The sequence below is a fragment of the Neoarius graeffei genome, chromosome 25 (assembly GCF_027579695.1).
Source record: "Neoarius graeffei isolate fNeoGra1 chromosome 25, fNeoGra1.pri, whole genome shotgun sequence".
NCBI classification, from domain to species: Eukaryota; Metazoa; Chordata; class Actinopteri; order Siluriformes; family Ariidae; genus Neoarius; species Neoarius graeffei.
Window position 1 is genome coordinate 47,247,720 of NC_083593.1, and position 19,161 is coordinate 47,266,880.

Consider the following 19,161-nt stretch of genomic DNA (forward strand, 5'->3'; position numbering starts at 1 on the left):
ATTCCATCCATCCATCCCATTATCTCACCCTCTACAGAGTAAGAAGCAGTACTACGATGGTGAACTGCAGCGTCTGGAGAAACAGTATGAACAGCAAAGCCAAAAGATGGAGACCGAGCACACAGCACGTCTCCGAGAAGAAGCACGACGTCTCAAATCCCAGCAAGAGAAAGAGCTCCGAGGTCTTAAAATGGACCCTAAAGAGGTACGGTAATAACTCACCTCGAACATGATATACAGATAGACGAACTACTGAATGGACAGAAAGTTTGTTCCTCCATGTTTGTTGAAACTTTAACAGAACTGCATACATGTCAACCTTTGGTCAATCAAACCTGTATAACCAACCTCCAAAATCCGTATTTCCCTTATAAAATCCGTATAAGATGCAAATTAAAATAATTTACCTAAAATTTGAATGATAATTAACAATGATGTATCCCAGTTACTTTTTATTCAATGTTAATAACAATAAACCTTCAGAATGAATACAAAGCTCCAATGTTTGACAAAAACACAAAGTGTTATCAGCGTAGCTACGAAGGAAATACTTCGTTGTTTGGAGACAGGTTTCACCGAGCGGCTATTATGCGCGAGACTTCATATTAGCCACAAAGTCAGAAAAATCTGTTCGTAAAATTACGTTATAATGACCAAATGCAATGAAAAGTATTTTTCCAGTCTCACCTGTGAAAGGTAATCCCATGTAAATCTCGTTTGGAAGGTAAACCCGTTGGTACAGTTAAATGCAGCACATGAATGAGGCATCTTTATTCTCGGCTACTGTCTAGACGCTATACCAGAGACGGTTGAAGAATCTCCACTTTGCCACATCCAATATGGCGGTGAGGATGACGTATGATTCTACGCAGAAGGCGGCGTCTATGTTTATATGTCTATGACTTCACGGTTGGCGGGATTCTCGCAATGCGGTGTGCACATGATCAAAAGTGGAACGAAGTCTCGCTACCACAAGATAACGCGCGATTTCATAAGACTCTTTACTGGCTGTCTGTGGTGTACAGTACGTTTGTAAATGTTATGCGCTCTTTTATCATCGTGGGAATTGATTATAGCTCTAAATAAATATTGAAGTTTTTTAAAGAATCCGTATAACTTTATTTATATGCCTGTATACTACGTTTATTGAACCAAATCCGTATAAAATACGGACATTCCGTAGAGGTTGACATGTATGGAACTGGTATATGGGGCACCATGAGTAACATGGTGAAAAAATATTTTGTGCACTTTGTGCAAATTTAGATGAGTCATGAGATTGATTTGTGCAAATTTAGATGAATCATGAGATTGATTTGTGCAAATTTAGATGAGTCATGAGATTGATTTGTTTGCGAGTGTAGACCATGAACTAAAATGACATGAAGATTCATTGATTGTGGAACTGGAAAAGCAGGGGGAACTCTTGAGAACTTGAGTTCTTGATAGGTTTATTTATTACTAGAAGGGCACTTGGTAGAGAGCATACCCCTGCCAAGCCACATATTATCAACATCAAAATCAAATCACTTGAACCTAGGATAATACTAAAGCTGTACACCAAATTTCATCCAAATCTGTTCACTACTTTTTGAGGTACGTTGGGAACAGACAAAAAAAATCCTGGATTCACATACATATCCAGATTTGCATCAAAATCTAATCAATTGTTCATTGGGCCATGGCTCACCTTTCCTCCAAATTTCATCAAAGTCCATTTGGTGCTTTGTGAGCTATGTTGGGAACAAGCAAACAAATAAACAAACAAATGGAGGTGAAAAGATAATCTTCTCCATCAAAGTTGGCGGTGGTAATAAGCATTTGTCAGACCAAGCTAGTGGTACTTTATTCAATTAGAGTACTGTAAACAAAAAACTAAAAACCAGGAATTTACTCTAGAAGAAGGTGGAGCTCTAAGTGTGGACTTTCTCCCAAACTTTGTGTTTCCCAAGGGGCTAAACTCCATGTATTCATATTTGTTTTAGTTTCTGTTCTAATTCTGTCTCAGTCTTAGCCGTCATTGGTTTGTTACCCAATTGTGTTCACCTGTTCTTTTTACTTCTTCTGTGTGTCATTGTTTGTTGCGAAGTCTTACCATGCATTTTATATTGAGTATTTTGCAGCTTTGCTCTTTGGTTTTCAACTATTGCCTGAGTTTTGACATTGATTATTGATTATGTAATCTTTGCATGCCTGTGTTTTGACCCCTGCTGTGCATGCTTATTACCATAAAACTTCAGTTATTCCAAAGCTCTATATGTCAGATAATCTGATTTGAGAATAGCAAAACCATTACATAGATAAAACTAGAAGGGCACTTGGTAGACAGCATACCCCCGCCAAGCCACATATTATCAACATCAAAATCAAATCACTTGAACCTAGGATAATACTAAAGCTGTACACCAAATTTCATCCAGATCTGTTTGCTACTTTTTGAGTTATGTTGGGAACAGGCAAAAAAATCCTGTATCCACATGCACAACCGGATTTGCATCAAAATCTAATCAATTGTTCGTTGGGCCATGGCCCACCTTTCCACCAAATTTTATCCAAATCCATTTGATACTTTTTGAGTTACACTGGGAACAAACAAACAAACAAATGGAGGCGAAAAGATAACCTCCTCCAACAAAGTTGGCAGAGGTAATAAGCATTTGTCAGACCAAGCTAGTAGTACTTTATTCAATTAGAGTACTGTAAAGTGTCTTTCATCTACTAATTTACTTTCTTTTCTCCACAAAGTTCACCACAACAACAATAACAACAAAAAACCAATGTCTGTGTGTATTACAGGAGCAGCGTTTCCTGCAGAAGCAGCAGCAGGAGCTAAATGAAGCGCTGCAGAAAGCTGTACAGGAACACAAGAGGAAGGTGGCTTCCATGGAGTGGGACATCACTGTCAAATCTCAGCAGCTCAAGAGAGGTACAGTGGCCACACCATACACAAAACACAATAATCAAGGTGTATTTACTTTTGAAACAGTAATTCAAGGCTGTTTTAACAGGTTTGACTCGCACCACAATGATCAGTACAGCACCTGCCAAATGTAATTGTGTAATCATGTACCAACTACACAGAAATATTAACTTAACATCATCTTTGCCACCAATGAGGAAGATGCCCCAGACAACAACACAAACTCGAAAGACATCTTTAGCTTTGTAGCAGTAGCTGCATTCGCTATTCACGCAACAAGTTTACAATGTGTGTGAGGCATTAAACCTGTATGTAGAGATAAGAATCGTTTTAATTAGGTGTTTTTAAGACCATAAACAAGAATATAGAAATGTACTGTATCTTTAAGTCCTTATATGGAAGTCTTTGCTAACATGAGCTAACCTGACAGGATTTCTGAGAGGATTTTAAAGTCTTATTCATACAGTCTAACTTCATAATTTGCATTCATTCAATCTTCACTCTGAAAACTAACTCGACAGCTCAAATGAGCAAACCTGACTGGATTTCTGAGGGCGTTTTTGAGTCATACTCGGATACAGTAATTCTTATAATCATCACTGCTAAAGCTAATTGGACTAGCATGTGCTGTATGTGACAGGATTTCTGAAAGGATAAAATTAGTAAGTGAAATGAGTAAATGAAAGGTTATTAGCTTTATGTTATAAGGTTATTTTGATTTAGGAAAGGTTTATTAGGTTTAACATTAGAAAAACTAGTTAACATGAGGTAAACCATAAATGTCATCTTCACCCCATCTACATTACTGTGCAAAAGTGTTAGGCACCATATATATATATATATATATATATATATATATATATATATATATATATATATATATATATGTGTGTGTGTGTGTGTGTGTGTATATATATATATATATATATATATATATATATATATATATATATATATATATATATATATATATATATATATGTGTGTGTGTGGCAGATCACAGAATCCAGGGACACATGTCAGCCCCGGGGCATTTTGAGTTATTGACAGATTCAGAAAGTACAGTTTCTAAGCTTTCCAATGATGCCTTCCATGTGGAGATCTGACAATATTTGAAGAATGTGTGGCCTTTTGAAAGTGTATACTTCTTAAAACAGAAAAGGGAGAAAATCGCCCTCAAAGTTTTCCATCTCAGCTACTCTGGGCGTAGGGCGGGCACATAATGGTGCTCATTTGCATGACATTAAGGAAAGCCCTACCCCTTACGAGCTAGCACGATACTACTTTCATGTAAACAAAGATCACCACGTCAATTTTCCTTCCATGCAAAGTATGCCCAACACAATTATGAAGTACAAAAATAAGTCCTAAAGTATACTTTAACGTTTTGTGGTTGAAAAATTACTCACACCGTAAGAAAGAAAGATAGCACAATGATAACACAACTAACACAACACTAGTTTCATGTAAAGCCTCGGTCACAGCCGGCCGTATGTGCTCCTACGGCCGGTCTACATGCAAAAAACGCAAGAAACACACGGAGAGCGCGCATGAAACGCACGAGAGCGCGCGTGTGATGTGCTGATTTTCCAGCCGCAGACCGGCCGCAGAGGCTCTTTGTCATGTCAAACAAACTCTACAGGCACTTACGTTTTTTTCAGGTTGCAAGACAAACTTACGGTCAACGCGCGTCTTTCTCCGTGAACAAAAAAAACCCGCAGCGATTTGGGAAACGCCAAAAATCACACGGCCAAAAAATCGTACGTCCGGTTGTGACCTAGGCTTAACCAAACCACAACACTCTCCATTACATGCAAAAATAACCACACAGCCTTAGATTAATAAACTCACCCCATCAGAAAGAGAAACGGCGCCTTGCACACACCAATGCCTCTGATGGAATAATGTAATCCTAGAACGGTCCGTGTATCATCCGATCATTCAAGTATTCCATTCAATCTGGAAAACGAGGTTGCGGGGTTTTTTGCTAGAAATGGTGATCTCCGATGTAAATACCGTGTGTCTGTTTGCTTCCCGGTGTTTGCTCCTCTGCACTCTGTTTAGTAACTCATTCCATAGTGAAATTACACGCCTGTATGCAGGTTAAGTAGCCATGCGCTCAACTCGGATCATACAGCTGATTCGCAGAAAAAAAAACAAACAAATGACTTAAATCATCATGTGAATGGCCCATATGGCAATTTACCCACACACACCCAGCAGGCTACAGTCCTGACAAAAACGAGACAATTTGCAACAAAAAATGTATGCTTTTCCAACAAAACAATCGATTATCTGAAATACTGATTGCATTCTTCAAGATCTCAACTTGCACATGATGGAAAAAAACAAAAATCACAAATTTCGAAAAAAAAATGCTTCTTTTGCGATTATCTCGGATTCGTTTCGGCCGACATGTGTCCCTGGATTCGGTGAGGGGTCACATATTTCCATCCATCCATCTTCTACCACTTATCTGGGTCTGGGTCATGGGGGTAGCAGCCTAAGCAGAGCAGCCCAGACTTCCCTCTCCTCGGCCACCTCCACTAGCTCTTCCGGGGGAATATTGAGGTGTTCTAAGGCCAGCCGAGAGATGTAATCTCTCCCGCGTGTTCCAGGTCTGCCCCGGGGTCTCCTCCCGCTGGGGCATGCCCAAAAAAACTCCCTTGGGAGGCGTCCAGGGGGCATCCTAACAAGGTGCCGATCCACCTCAACTGACTCCTTTCGATGTGGAGCAGCAGCGGTTCTACTCCAAGTCTCTTCCGAATGACCAAGCTTCTCACCCTGTCTCTAAGAGACAGCTCAGCCACCCTGCGGAGAAAACTCATTTCTACTGCTTGTATCCGCGACCTCATTCTTTCGGTCACTACCCATAGCTCGTGACCATAGGTGAGAGTGGGAATGTAGATGGACCAGTAAATTGAGAGCTTTGCCTTTTGGCTCAGCTCTCTCTTTACCACAACAGACCGGTTTAGCGTCCACATCACTGCTGATGCTGCCCCAATCCTTCTGTCCTACTCGCACTCCCCTTTACCCTCACTCGTGAATAAAACCCCGAGATACTTAAACTCCTCCACTTTAGGTAGCAACTCCCCCCTGACCTGGAGTAGGCACTCCACCCATTTCCGGCTGAGCACCATGACCACAGACTTGGAGGTGCTGATCCTCATCCCAGTCACTTCGCACTCAGCTGCAAACCGTCCCAGTGCATGCTGTAAGTCACAGATTGATGAAGTCAACAGGACCACATCATCCACAAAAAGCAGAGACGTGATCCTGATGCCACCAAACCAGACACCCTCCGCCCCTTGGCTGTGCCTAGAAATTCTGTCCATAAAAGTTATGAACAAAACCGGTGACAAAGGACAGCCCTGGCGGAGTCCAATATGCACCGGGAAAGAGTCCGACTTACTGCCGGCAATGCGAACCAAACTCCTGCTCTGGTCATACAGGGACCGAATGGCCTGCAGTAGTAGGCCCTCAACCCCATACTCCCTAAGCACCCCCCACAAGGCACCACGAGGGACACGATCGTAAGCCTTCTCCAGGTCCACAAAACACATGTAGACCGATTGGGCAAACTCCCATGCACCCTCCAGTACCCTTGCAAGGGTAAAGAGCTGGTCCAGTGTTCCACAACCAGGACGAAAACCGCATTGTTCCTCCTGAATCCAAGGTTTGACTATCGACCAGACTCTCCTCTCCAGCACCCCAGCATAGGCTTTCCCAGGGAGGCTGAGAAGTGTGATCCCCCTATAGTTGGAACACACTCTCTGGTCCCCCTTTTTAAAAAGGGGGACCACCACCCCAGTCTGCCAATCCAGAGGCACTGTCCCCGACCTCCACGCAATGTTGAAGAGGCATGTCAGCCAAGACAGCCCAACAACATCCAATGCCTTCAGGAACTCAGGACGAATCTCATCTACCCCCGGAACCCGGCCACCGAGGAGCTTTTTAACCACGTCAGCAACCTCAGCCCCTGTGATGGGCAAGTCCTCCCAAGCACCTTCAGACTCTGCATCCTCCTCAGACAACATGAAGGTGGGATTGAGGAGATCCTCAAAGTATTCCTTCCACCGTTGGATGATGTCCCCGGGTGAGGTCAACAGCACTCCATCCTCGCTGTAAACAGTAGGGACAGAGCACTGTTTTCCTTTCCTGAGCTGCCAGACGGTTTGCCAGAATCTCTTCGAGGCCGACCGAAAGTCACTTTCCATGGCCTCACCAAACTCCTCCCACACATGAGTTTTTGCTTCAGTGACTGCCAGAGCCACATTCCACTTAGCCCGTCGGTATCTGTCAGCTGCCTCTGGAGACCCACTGGCTAACCAAGCCCGATAGGACTCCTTCTTCAGCTTGACGGCTCCCCTCACCACAGGTGTCCACCAGCGGGTTCAGGGATTACCGCCACGACAGGCACCAACAACCTTGCAGCCACAGCTCTGCATGGCCGCCTCAGCAATGGAGGTGCGGAACATGGTCCACTCAGATTCAATGTCCCCATCCTCCCCCAGTATGCAGTTGAAGCTCTGCCAGATGTGACAGTTGAAGATCTGACGGATGGGAGCCTCCACCAGACGTTCCCAGCATACCCTCACTATTCATTTGGGCCTGCCCGCTCTGTCCGGCCTCCTCCCCCGCCATCTGATCCAGCTCGCCACCAGGTAGTGATCAGTTGACAGCTCTGCTCCTCTCTTCACCCAAGTGTCCAAGACATACGGTCGTAGATCAGATGAAACGACTACAAAGTCAATCATTGATCTGCGGCCTAGGGTGTCCTCGTGCCACGTGCACTTATGGACACCCTTATGCTCGAACATGGTGTTCATTATGGCCAAACCATGCATGGCACAAAAGTCCAACAACTGAACACCACTCGGGTTCAGATCAGACAGGCCGTTCCTCCCAATCACACCCCTCCAGGTCTCACTGTCATTGCCCACGTTAGCACTGAAGTCCCCCAGTAAAACAATGGAGTCCCCTCGTGGTGCACTGTCTAGCACCCCACTCAAGGACTCCAAGAAGGCTGGGTACTCTGAACTACCATTTGGAGCATAAGTGCAAATGATAGTCAGAGACTGTTCCCCGACCCGAAGGCACAGGGAAACAACCCTCTCATTCACTGGGGAGAACTCCGATGTTAGCGTGCCAAACTGGGGAGCTACCAATAGCCCCACCCCTGCCCGGCGCCACTCACCCTTGGCAACTCCAGCATAGAAGAGAGTCCAACCCCTCTCCAAGAAATTGGTTCCAGAGCCCAAGCTATGCGTTGAGGTGAGCCCAACTATATCTAGTCAGTACCGCTCAACCTCACGCACAAGCTCAGGCTCCTTTCCCACCAGAGAGGTGACATTCCATGTCCCAAAAGCCAGTTTTGTCAGCCGGGTATCAGTATGCCAGAGCCTCCGCCTTTGGCTGCCATCCGATCCACATATATATATTTTTTTCATATAAACTTTCTATGTTATGACTTCTACCGGTACATTATCGAGTCAGTACAAAAACATTTTAGAGTCCAAACATTCATTTTCCAGCACAAAATTAAATGTTACAGAAAAAAAATGTTTGTATCTGAGCAGCATACCGTATTCCATAAGAGAGCAGTTTTCAGATTAAAAAAGAAAACATAATGAAGGCTCCTGAGTTTTGCTGCACAATTAAGAAGCAAGTGTGACAGTCAAAGTGTCCAGGAGAACTGTGGCTGGTTTTGCAAGATGCTCAGTAAAACCTACAACTTATTTCCTTACAAAACTGCACTCATTGTACCTGAGACTACTATGTTGTTTTTTTTAAAGCAAAGGGTCGTCTCACACCAAATATTGACTTAGTTTCATTTATTATGGCTTACTGCTGTTTATTGTATTTATTTTAAATGTTGAAACATTTCATTATTTTAAAGCCATTTTTTGTCAACAGTATAGCACTTTCGCACAGTACTGTAGATGACTAACAACATCCATCCATTATCCTTAGCCACTTATCCTGTACAGGGTCACGGGCAAGCTGGAGCCTACCCCAGCTGACTATGGGCGAGAGGCGGGGAACACCCTGAACAAGTCGCCAGGTCATCACAGGGCTGACACATAGAGACACGCAACCATTCACACCCACAGTCAATTTAGAGTCACCAATTAGTCTAACCTGCATGTCTTTGGACTGTGGGGGAAACCAGAGCACCTGGAGGAAACCCACACAGACACGGGGAGAACATGCAAACTCCACACAGAAAGGCCCTGACCGGCCGCTGGGCTTGAACCCAGGACCTTCTTGCTGTGAGGCGACAGTGTTAACCACTACACCACCATGCCGCCCATGACTAGCAACATTTCTACTTCACAGAAAACTTCCTTACATGCAGTCATAAAACTATTTAGAGCCATATTCATATATGAGCTCAAAGAAACGCCCATTTGTATTCCCCAAAGACACACCCACTAGACATCCCTTTCATAGTGTGTGTTAAAAGCTGACTCAGAACAGAAACACTGCTATAAGCTGTGAGCTGAGGATTGGGTATATTTATTTACCTACAGCACGTGAGTCGGTGATCTGGGAACTGGAACAGCGCCACCTACAGGAGAAATATCATTTATTTAAGCAGCAGGTGAAGGAGCAGTACTCTCTACAGAGGCAGCAGCTCAGCCGGAGACACAGCAAGGTGACTTTTAGATGATGTGAATGGCCTACGTCGAAATACAAATAGGCTACGATTCTTATTCTTAGTTTTATTCTTATTCTTGCTGTTTTGCACAGGATGTGGAGCGTGTATCCCGATTCCAGCAGGGCCTAATAGAAGAGCAGAAGTCGTTTCAGGCTCAGGAAAGAGCTCAACTCCAAAGGGCCCAGCGTTCCGAGGTTAAAGGTCACGTAAACCGGTTTCGGCAAGATCTCAGGAAGCAGGGGTTGAGTGGGACCGAGCAGAGACAGAAACTCACACAGGTAATGTGATGGCATACAGAATCTTGTCTCGTTTCCTGATTCTTATGTTTAAACTACAATACCATATAGGTATTTTTGTACCTGCTTTAACAACCAGTCCTTAAAGTCTATCTTGGGATGAATCAGTTTGGGCGCACCTCATCTGAGTTGACCAATCACAGGTTTGTTGGTGTAGCATGTTAGCTCTTTTATTTCACCCAGATGCCACGATTGCAACACGACAAGTGAAGGTTCAGCATGATGCCATTTGCTCAGTAATTATATATACTGTATGTAGAAGATAACTGAATCTGAGATACTGAGGACTTTTTGACAGCTTTCACACTTGATTTTTTTTTTTCCTCAACCACCAGTGAACATTTGACATGTAATGCTGTGTGCTGCCGTTGGTGTTCACAACAGAGCTGAAAAAAGTTCAATTTTTCAGAAAAGTGTCAAGTAATAGCAAATGATTAGCTCATCTGGCCATAGGCCTGGCTGGATGAGCCTATGCAATAACATGTCATCTGTCTGTCATCTGTCCATCGTCGTCATCTGTTCACAATTCCCAAAAATCACTACTCCTCCTACAGGATTGATTGGATCTGGGTTAAACTCACATACAATGTTCCCCAGGTGGGTGTGCATAAAAATTGTCAAGACGGTGGTGCCACCTGTCATATTAACGATTTTACTGGTATCTAAAATTTTTGGGTGACTCGTCACATTAAATGCTACTCTTTGTAAACTGCTGGGACATTTTCACAAAAACTCACCCACCCAGAAGACTCTAAAGACATATTCCAACATGAGTTGTTCACCAGGTGGCGCCACCAGCCATGGACGCGGCTACACAGGGGTCATATGCAATTTCATGAAAATTGCTACTCCTCCTACAGGAGTGATCAGATTTTGATCAAACTCATATGGAATGTTCCCCAGGTTGGTGTGTATAAAAGTTGTCAAGATGGTGGTGCCACCTGTCATATTTAACATTCTATGGGCGTTTGAAAATTTGGGGCAACTCGTCACACCAAACATTACTGTTCGTAAACTGCAAGGATGTTTTCACTGAAACGCACCCAGAAGACTCTAAAGACATATTCCAACAAGAATTGTTTGATCAGATTTCAAACTCGCACACAACAACAGTGGCCGGTATGAGCTACAGCCTCATTGAAGCTATTTTTTTTTTTTACATCCTGACCAATCAGATTACGTGTTGGGGTCAAGAAAGAAAACCAAACAATGAAGGACAAAGTGCTGGAGGAAATAAAGAGATTTGTGAAATTAAATTGAAATATTTTATTGTGAATATTCAAACATTGCAATAAAACTAAAAAAAAAAAAGCAAAAAAAACCCCAACTTGACTATTTTTGGTATATTCACCAGTACATAATATGACAGTTAACTGCGTACAGTCAAGTCACACAAGCGGCTCGTCTTCTCTTGATTTTCTGCTTTCAAAGATACAGCAAAGACAAACTACTTTCTTTTTTCATAAACATAAAAAAAAAGCTTAACCTGAAAACACATTTTTAAACCATTTGTTATGCACATATTTGACATAATCAGAGCTAGAAAGTGGGGAGAAACAGAAGATAGAGAAAGGTTAGGTTGGTATGGAGCTGAGGTTTGTGAAATGTTGCCTTCTTTTGAGGAATTTATCAGAGTTACTTTTCTCTAATCCTCTGAGGAAAGATGTTGTCTCCGTAATCCACTGAGTGATAGCTGGTGGTTTGGTGGATTTCCAGTGAAATAATAATTGGCATCTGGTTAATAAAGATGTCCAACTGTTCAGAATTATACTGCCTCTATCCTCTGCATAGGAGAACAACCCTTGAGATGAAAATTAAGTGTTTTAGACATGATTTATTATTTCAGTCATGGAGCCAGACACTGAAGTGTTTTGGGCATAGAAACAAACATATGACTTAAATTACACTGGGGATAGCATGACATCGGAGGCCTCTGTCATCTATATTTGTATAAATTGCAGCTTTAGAGAAATAGAAAATGTGATAAATGTCATATTTATCAGTCTGCACTGTGCTTATATGCACCCTGTTATATATAATGATTAATAAGACTCATTAATGTGCTAATTAATGCAAAAAAATACATAAAGTACATACACTGTCACTTGCTGGATGTTTACATGCACCACAGTGCTGATTAGTCAGATAACAGCAGCTCTGAGAGTAGTGCTGTCTGTATTTCAATCACAGCTTTATATTGTATTTATACAATCACTGATTCGTATAAGTATAGAATCGAGATGTTTATGGAAGGAGTCTCCAGTGTCACAGCTTTGTAACAGTCAGTAGGTTTTCTGCCATGGGAAAGTTGTCAGGTAACATGACAAACTGTATGTTTTGTCTTATTAATTTCAAGAGAGAAGAAAAAAAGAGAGGCTGGTGAGGGAAAGACTGTTTATAGCTACTATAATGAAAGTGAGAATATGTACTGACTTGTTTCATGGACATTAAACAACGTTACACTACCGTTCAAAAGTTTGGGGTCACTTTGAAATTTCCTTATTTTTGAAAGAAAAGCACTGTTCTTTTCAATGAAGATCACTTTAAACTAATCAGAAATAAACTCTATACATTGCTAATGTGGTAAATGACTATTCTAGCAAAATTCTGGTTTTTGGTGCAATATCTCCATAGGTGTATAGAGGCCCATTTCCAGCAACTATCACTCCAGTGTTCTAATGGTACAATGTGTTTGCTCATTGCCTCAGAAGGCTAATGGATGATTAGAAAACCCTTGTACAATCATGTTAGCACAGCTGAAAACAGTTTAGCTCTTTAGAGAAGCTATAAAACTGACCTTCCTTTGAGCAGATTGAGTTTCTGGAGCATCACATTTGTGGGGTCGATTAAATGCTCAAAATGGCCAGAAAAATGTCTTGACTATATTTTCTATTCATTCTACAACTTATGGTGGTAAATAAAAGTGCGACTTTTCATGGAAAACACAAAATTGTCTGGGTGACCCCAAACTTTTGAACGGTAGTGTAAATGTAACTACAATTTGGTAAAAAAGCACAATGTGTTGTTCATTAATAAATTAATAATTCACAATGATTTGCCAAAGGCAAAGTGAATATTCTTCTTCTTCTTCTTTTGGCTGTTCCCATTAGGGCTCGCCACAGTGGATAATGTCCCTCCATCTTCTTCTGTCCTCCGCATCTTTTTCTGTAGCACCAACCGTCCTCATGTCCTCCTTCACCACATCCATAAATCTCATCTTTGCCCTTCCTCTTTTCCTTCTACCTGCCAACTCCATCTCCAGCGTTCTTTTCCCAATATACCCTGGATCTCTCCTCTGTACATGTCCAAACCGTCTCAATCTCACCTCTCTCACTTTGTCTCCGAGTCATCCTACATGTCCTGTCCCTCTAATATACTCATTTCTAATCCTGTCCAACTTTGTTTCTCCCAGTGAAAATCTCCACATCTTCAGTTCTGCTACCTTCAGTTCAGCCTCTTGTCTTTTAGTCAGTGCCACTGTCTCCAAACCATACACCATCATCGCTGCTCTTACTACTGTCTTGTACACAAAGTGAATATCGGTGGATAATACAACCCCGATTCCAAAAAAGTTGGGACAAAGTACAAATTGTAAATGAAAACGGAATGCAATGATGTGGAAGTTTCAAAATTCCATATTTTATTCAGAATAGAACATAGATGATATATCAAATGTTTAAACTGAGAAAATGTATCATTTAAAGAGAAAAATTAGGTGATTTTAAATTTCATGACAACAACACATCTCAAAAAAGTTGGGACAAGGCCATGTTTACCACTGTGAGACATCCCCTTTTCTCTTTACAACAGTCTGTAAACGTCTGGGGACTGAGGAGACAAGTTGCTCAAGCTTAGGGATAGGAATGTTAACCCATTCTTGTCTAATGTAGGATTCTAGTTGCTCAACTGTCTTAGGTCTTTTTTGTCGTATCTTCTGTTTTATGATGCGCCAAATGTTTTCTATGGGTGAAAGATCTGGACTGCAGGCTGGCCAGTTCAGTACCCGGACCCTTCTTCTACACAGCCATGATGCTGTAATTGATGCAGTATGTGGTTTGGCATTGTCATGTTGGAAAATGCAAGGTCTTCCCTGAAAGAGACGTCGTTTGGATGGGAGCATATGTTGCTCTAGAACCTGGATATACCTTTCAGCATTGATGCTGTCTTTCCAGATGTGTAAGCTGCCCATGCCACACGCACTAATGCAACCCCATACCATCAGAGATGCAGGCTTCTGAACTGAGCGCTGATAACAACTTGGGTCGTCCTTCTCCTCTTTAGTTCGAATGACACGACATCCCTGATTTCCATAAAGAACTTCAAATTTTGATTCGTCTGACCACAGAACAGTTTTCCACTTTGCCACAGTCCATTTTAAATGAGCCTTGGCCCAGAGAAGACGTCTGCACTTCTGGATCATGTTTAGATACGGCTTCTTCTTTGAACTATAGAGTTTTAGCTGGCAACGGCGGATGGCACGGTGAATTGTGTTCACAGATAATGTTCTCTGGAAATATTCCTGAGCCCATTTTGTGATTTCCAATACAGAAGCATGCCTGTATGTGATGCAGTGCCGTCTAAGGGCCCGAAGATCACGGGCACCCAGCATGGTTTTCCGGCCTTGACCCTTACGCACAGAGATTCTTCCAGATTCTCTGAATCTTTTGATGATATTATGATGATGTTGTTATGAAATTACATTGTAATGTCTTTGGACTGTGGGAGAAACCGGAGCACCCGGAGGAAACCCACGTGGACACGGGGAGAACATGCAAACTCCACACAGAAAGGCCCTCGCCGGCGGCTGGGCTCGAACCCAGGACCTTCTTGCTGTGAGGCGACAGTGCTAACCACTACACCACCGTGCCACCCCTTGCTTTGACATATGGACTGATATATTACATAGCATATTTCAAACACTCATAACTTGCTATAGCAGTGACAAAATAGCTATCAAAAATGCATTTCTATATTTAATAAAATGAGGTAAATAGAATTTTGATAATAAAAAAATTGCCTTCAGTTCTCCTTTAAGGGTTTGTCATAATCAGATTATTGAAATGCATGCAAACATATGACAATTTGCAGTTTATCAAATTATTTTGTAAACACGTTAAATGCAACACACATTTGACCTTTTGACTGTAAGGCGTTATTTACAGTGAATGTCTAGTGTATCGTCTCATCTGGGCTCCTAGTTTCTCTTTTTATGGTCTGGTCGCTCTGCTTTGTATTTCCTCTCACCATCTCTCCTGCTGTCTCTTTTTGGGGTTTGATCTCTGTATCTGATTTGTTCTCTCTCTCTCTCTCTCTCTCTCTCTCTCAGTTTATGTCTGAGGAGGAGAGCAGGCAGAAGCAGGAGTTCAAAACTCTGCAGGAGAATCAGGAGATCCAGTTAAAGGAACTGCAAGATCAGTGTGACTGCAACATCACTGAGCTCCATCAGCTACAGGTACACCAACACACTTTCATCAATCTGCACTCATTTCACCATCACGCCATCTAAATTCTCTATCAACACCTAAGTCCATTATAATGCAATCAGAAAAAAAAGTCATCTAATTATTTACAGTTTCAATATTTGTGCTAAAGTGGATCTAGTTGGCATTGATATACAGTGTTGCTTGAAAGTTTGTGAACCCTTTAGAATTTTCTGTATTTCTGCATAAATATGACCTAAAACATCATCAGATTTTCACACAAGTCCTAAAAGTAGATAAAGAGAACTCAGTGAAACAAATGAGACAAAAATATTATACTTGGTCATTTATTTATTGAGGAAAATGATCCAATATTACATATCTGTGAGTGGCAAAAGTATGTGAACCTCTAGGATTAGCAGTTAATTTGAAGGTGAAATTAGAGTCAGGTGTTTTCAATGTATGGGATGACAATCAGGTGTGAGTGGGCACCCTGTTTTATTTAAAGAACAGGGATCTATCAAAGTCTGATCTTCACAACACATGTTTGTGGAAGTGTATCATGGCACAAACAAAGGAGATTTCTGAGGACCTCATAAAAAGCATTGTTGATGCTCATCAGGCTGGAAAAGGTTACAAAACCATCTCTAAAGAGTTTGGACTCCACCAATCCACAGTCAGACAGATTGTGTACAAATCGAAGAAATTCAAGACCATTGTTACCCTCCCCAGGAGTGGTCGACCAACAAAGATCACTCCAAGAGCAAGGCATGGAATAGTCGGCGAGGTCACAAAGGTCCCCGGGGTAACTTCTAAGCAACTGAAGGCCTCTCTCACATTGGCTAATGTTAATGTTCATGAGTCCACCATCAGGAGAACACTGAACAACAATGGTGTGCATGGCAGGGTTGCAAGGAGAAAGCCACTGCTCTCCAAAAAGAACATTGCTGCTCGTCTGCAGTTTGCTAAAGATCACGTGGACAAGCCAGAAGGCTATTGGAAAAATGTTTTGTGGAGGGATGAGACCAAAATAGAACTTTTTGGTTTAAATGAGAAGTGTTATGTTTGGAGAAAGGAAAACACTGCATTCCAGCAGAAGAACCTTATCCCATCTGTGAAACATGGTGGTGGTAGTATCATGGTTTGGGCCTGTTTTGCTGCATCTGGGCCAGGACGGCTTGCCATCATTGATGGAACAATGAATTCTGAATTATACCAGCAAATTCTAAAGGAAAATGTCAGGTCATCTGTCCATGAACTGAATCTCAAGAGAAGATGGGTCATGCAACAAGACAACGACCCTAAGCACACAAGTCGTTCTACCAAAGAATGGTTAATGAAGAATAAAGTTAATGTTTTGGAATGGCCAAGTTAAAGTCCTGACCTCAATCCAATGGAAATGTTGTGGAAGGACCTAAAGCAAGCAGTTCATGTGAGGAAACCCACCAACATCCCAGAGTTGAAGCTGTTCTGTACGGAGGAATGGGCTAAAATTCCTCCAAGCCAGTGTGCAGGACTGATCAACAGTTACCGCAAACGTTTAGTTGCAGTTATTGCTGCACAAGGGGGTCACACCAGATACTGAAAGCAAAGGTTGACATACTTTTGCCACTCACGGACATGTAATATTGGATCATTTTCCTCAATAAATAAATGACCAAGTATAATATTTTTGTCTCATTTGTTTAACTGGGTTCTCTTTATCTACTTTTAGGACTTGTGTGAAAATCTGATGATGTTTTAGGTTCTATTTATGCAGAAATACAGAAAATTCTAAAGGGTTCACAAACTTTCAAGCACCACTGTACAGTCAAAAGTTTGGACACACCAACTTATTCGATGTTTTTTCTTTATTTTTTATTAATTAAAAGTCACTTCAAAGTAAAGTCACTTAAAGTAATGATGGATGTCGTTTCTCTTTACTTAGTTGAGCGGTTCTTGACATAATATAGATTACTACAGTTGTGGAATAGGGCTGTTTACTGTATTTTTTATAATTTACTCAAACACATTAAGGTGGGGGGCGGCACGGTGGTGTAGTGGTTAGCGCTGTCGCCTCACAGCAAGAAGGTCCGGGTTCGAGCCCCGTGGCCGGCGAGGGCCCTTCTGTGTGGAGTTTGCATGTTCTCCCCGTGTCCGTGTGGGTTTCCTCCGGGTGCTCCGGTTTCCCCCACAGTCCAAAGACATGCAGGTTAGGTTAACTGGTGACTCTAAATTGACCGTAGGTGTGAATGTGAGTGTGAATGGTTGTCTGTGTCTATGTGTCAGCCCTGTGATGACCTGGCGACTTGTCCAGGGTGTACCCCGCCTTTCGCCCGTAGTCAGCTGGGATAGGCTCCAGCTTGCCTGCGACCCTGTAGAACAGGATAAAGCGGCTAGAGATAATGAGATGAGATGAGACATTAAGGTGGTAAGAAACTCGTACACTAATTAACTTTTGACGAGGCATGCTTGTTAATTGAAAAGCGTTCCAGGTGACTACCTCATGAAGCTGGGTAAGATAATGCCAATAGTGTACAAAACATCATCAAGGTAAACGCTGGATACTTTGAAGAATCTAAAATATTAAACATATTTTTTTTTTGTTTGCGACATAATTCCATATATGTTCCATTATGTTATTTCATAGTGTGTGTGTGTGTGTGTGTGTGTCTGTGTGTGTGTGTGTGTGTTTTAGAATGAGAAACTGCAGGTTCTGGTGGAGATGGAGAAGAAGAAGATCAAAAGGTTGGAAGATGAGCACACACTCGAGCTGAATGAATGGAGAGATAAACTGGCCTGCAGGAAAGAGGTAAATACACGCAGTAGATGTTTATAATACTATTTTAAAAAGTATTAAAAATCTAGAGGCAGTTAGAACTGAGGTTAAAGGTTAAGTCAAGTGTGTTTGCAGATGTGGAACCCATTCCCTCCATGTCTTTTCTCCACACACATCTGCTCTTGTGCCTGACATCAGGAGACAGACCGAGGAATTTAGGAGGATAGTGATATCTCACCGTTTTGAAAAATCTTGTGGGATTTTAATTCTGCAGCTTTTAAAAATAAAAAAATAAGAGTTAAAAGCCTTCCTTTTTGTTCCTGAGTATATGGTTAGGGTTAGATAGAAGTGTAGGCATAACACTAATCAGCTGCATTAATATTAATAATCGTGTGTGTGTGTGTGTGTGTGTGTGTGTGTGTGTGTGTGTGTGTAGGCACTGGAAGAAGACCTGGCTCGTAAAAAGAGAGAATGTGAAAGAACAAGAAGACGAAGTGAAACAGAAGCCCGATACACTCGCCGTCCCAGATTCTTCCAAAACATCAGTTTTAACTGACCAACTCAGACTCAGTGTCCATGTGTTTATAAGTTTGTGTTTATGTGTTTTTGTATATATGATTTAAGTGCACTCAGATCACCTGGAACTGTGGTCTCTTCTGACAAGAACACTGAGCTGCATTTCTCCATTACTGTCACGGAAGCCAGTGTGAAGTGGGAGTGAGAGATATGAGCAAAATTAATTCCAAAATACATGACAATACTCATATATGAGTAAACTCATTTTCATAAGACATCATATTCACGTTTGGGTAGTAAACAACAATATATCTGAACATTAAAATAAACATTAGAACAGTAGAAATAATAGTGACAGACAGAAAGAAAGACAGGTATAAAGATGAAAAGAAACAGATGGGTTGACAAATGATAGCTAGCTAGCTAGCTAGCTAGCTAGCTAGCTAGCTAGATAGATAGATAGATAGATAGATAGATAGATAGATAGATAGATAGATAGATAGATAGATAGATAGATAGAGATGGACAGACGGACACAGACAGATGGACAGACCGACAGACAGAAGGAGGCAGATGGAGACAGACAGACG

General features: G+C 41.8%; 1 protein-coding gene across 1 annotated transcript in view; it reads left to right on the top strand.

Annotated features, from left to right (window-relative positions):
* The window catches only part of si:dkey-81j8.6 (STE20-like serine/threonine-protein kinase), a 43,256-nt gene extending 24,435 nt beyond the window's left edge, over positions 1 to 18,821 (top strand). Inside the window, exons 11-17 of the mRNA XM_060909304.1 lie at positions 38 to 205; positions 2,797 to 2,926; positions 9,454 to 9,578; positions 9,674 to 9,859; positions 15,204 to 15,329; positions 17,975 to 18,088; positions 18,492 to 18,821. Of these exons, the coding sequence (XP_060765287.1) occupies positions 38 to 205; positions 2,797 to 2,926; positions 9,454 to 9,578; positions 9,674 to 9,859; positions 15,204 to 15,329; positions 17,975 to 18,088; positions 18,492 to 18,611 (969 nt within the window). The 3' untranslated portion in view covers positions 18,612 to 18,821. The remainder of the gene's footprint in view (positions 1 to 37; positions 206 to 2,796; positions 2,927 to 9,453; positions 9,579 to 9,673; positions 9,860 to 15,203; positions 15,330 to 17,974; positions 18,089 to 18,491) is intronic.
* The last annotated feature ends 340 nt before the right edge of the window (positions 18,822 to 19,161 follow it).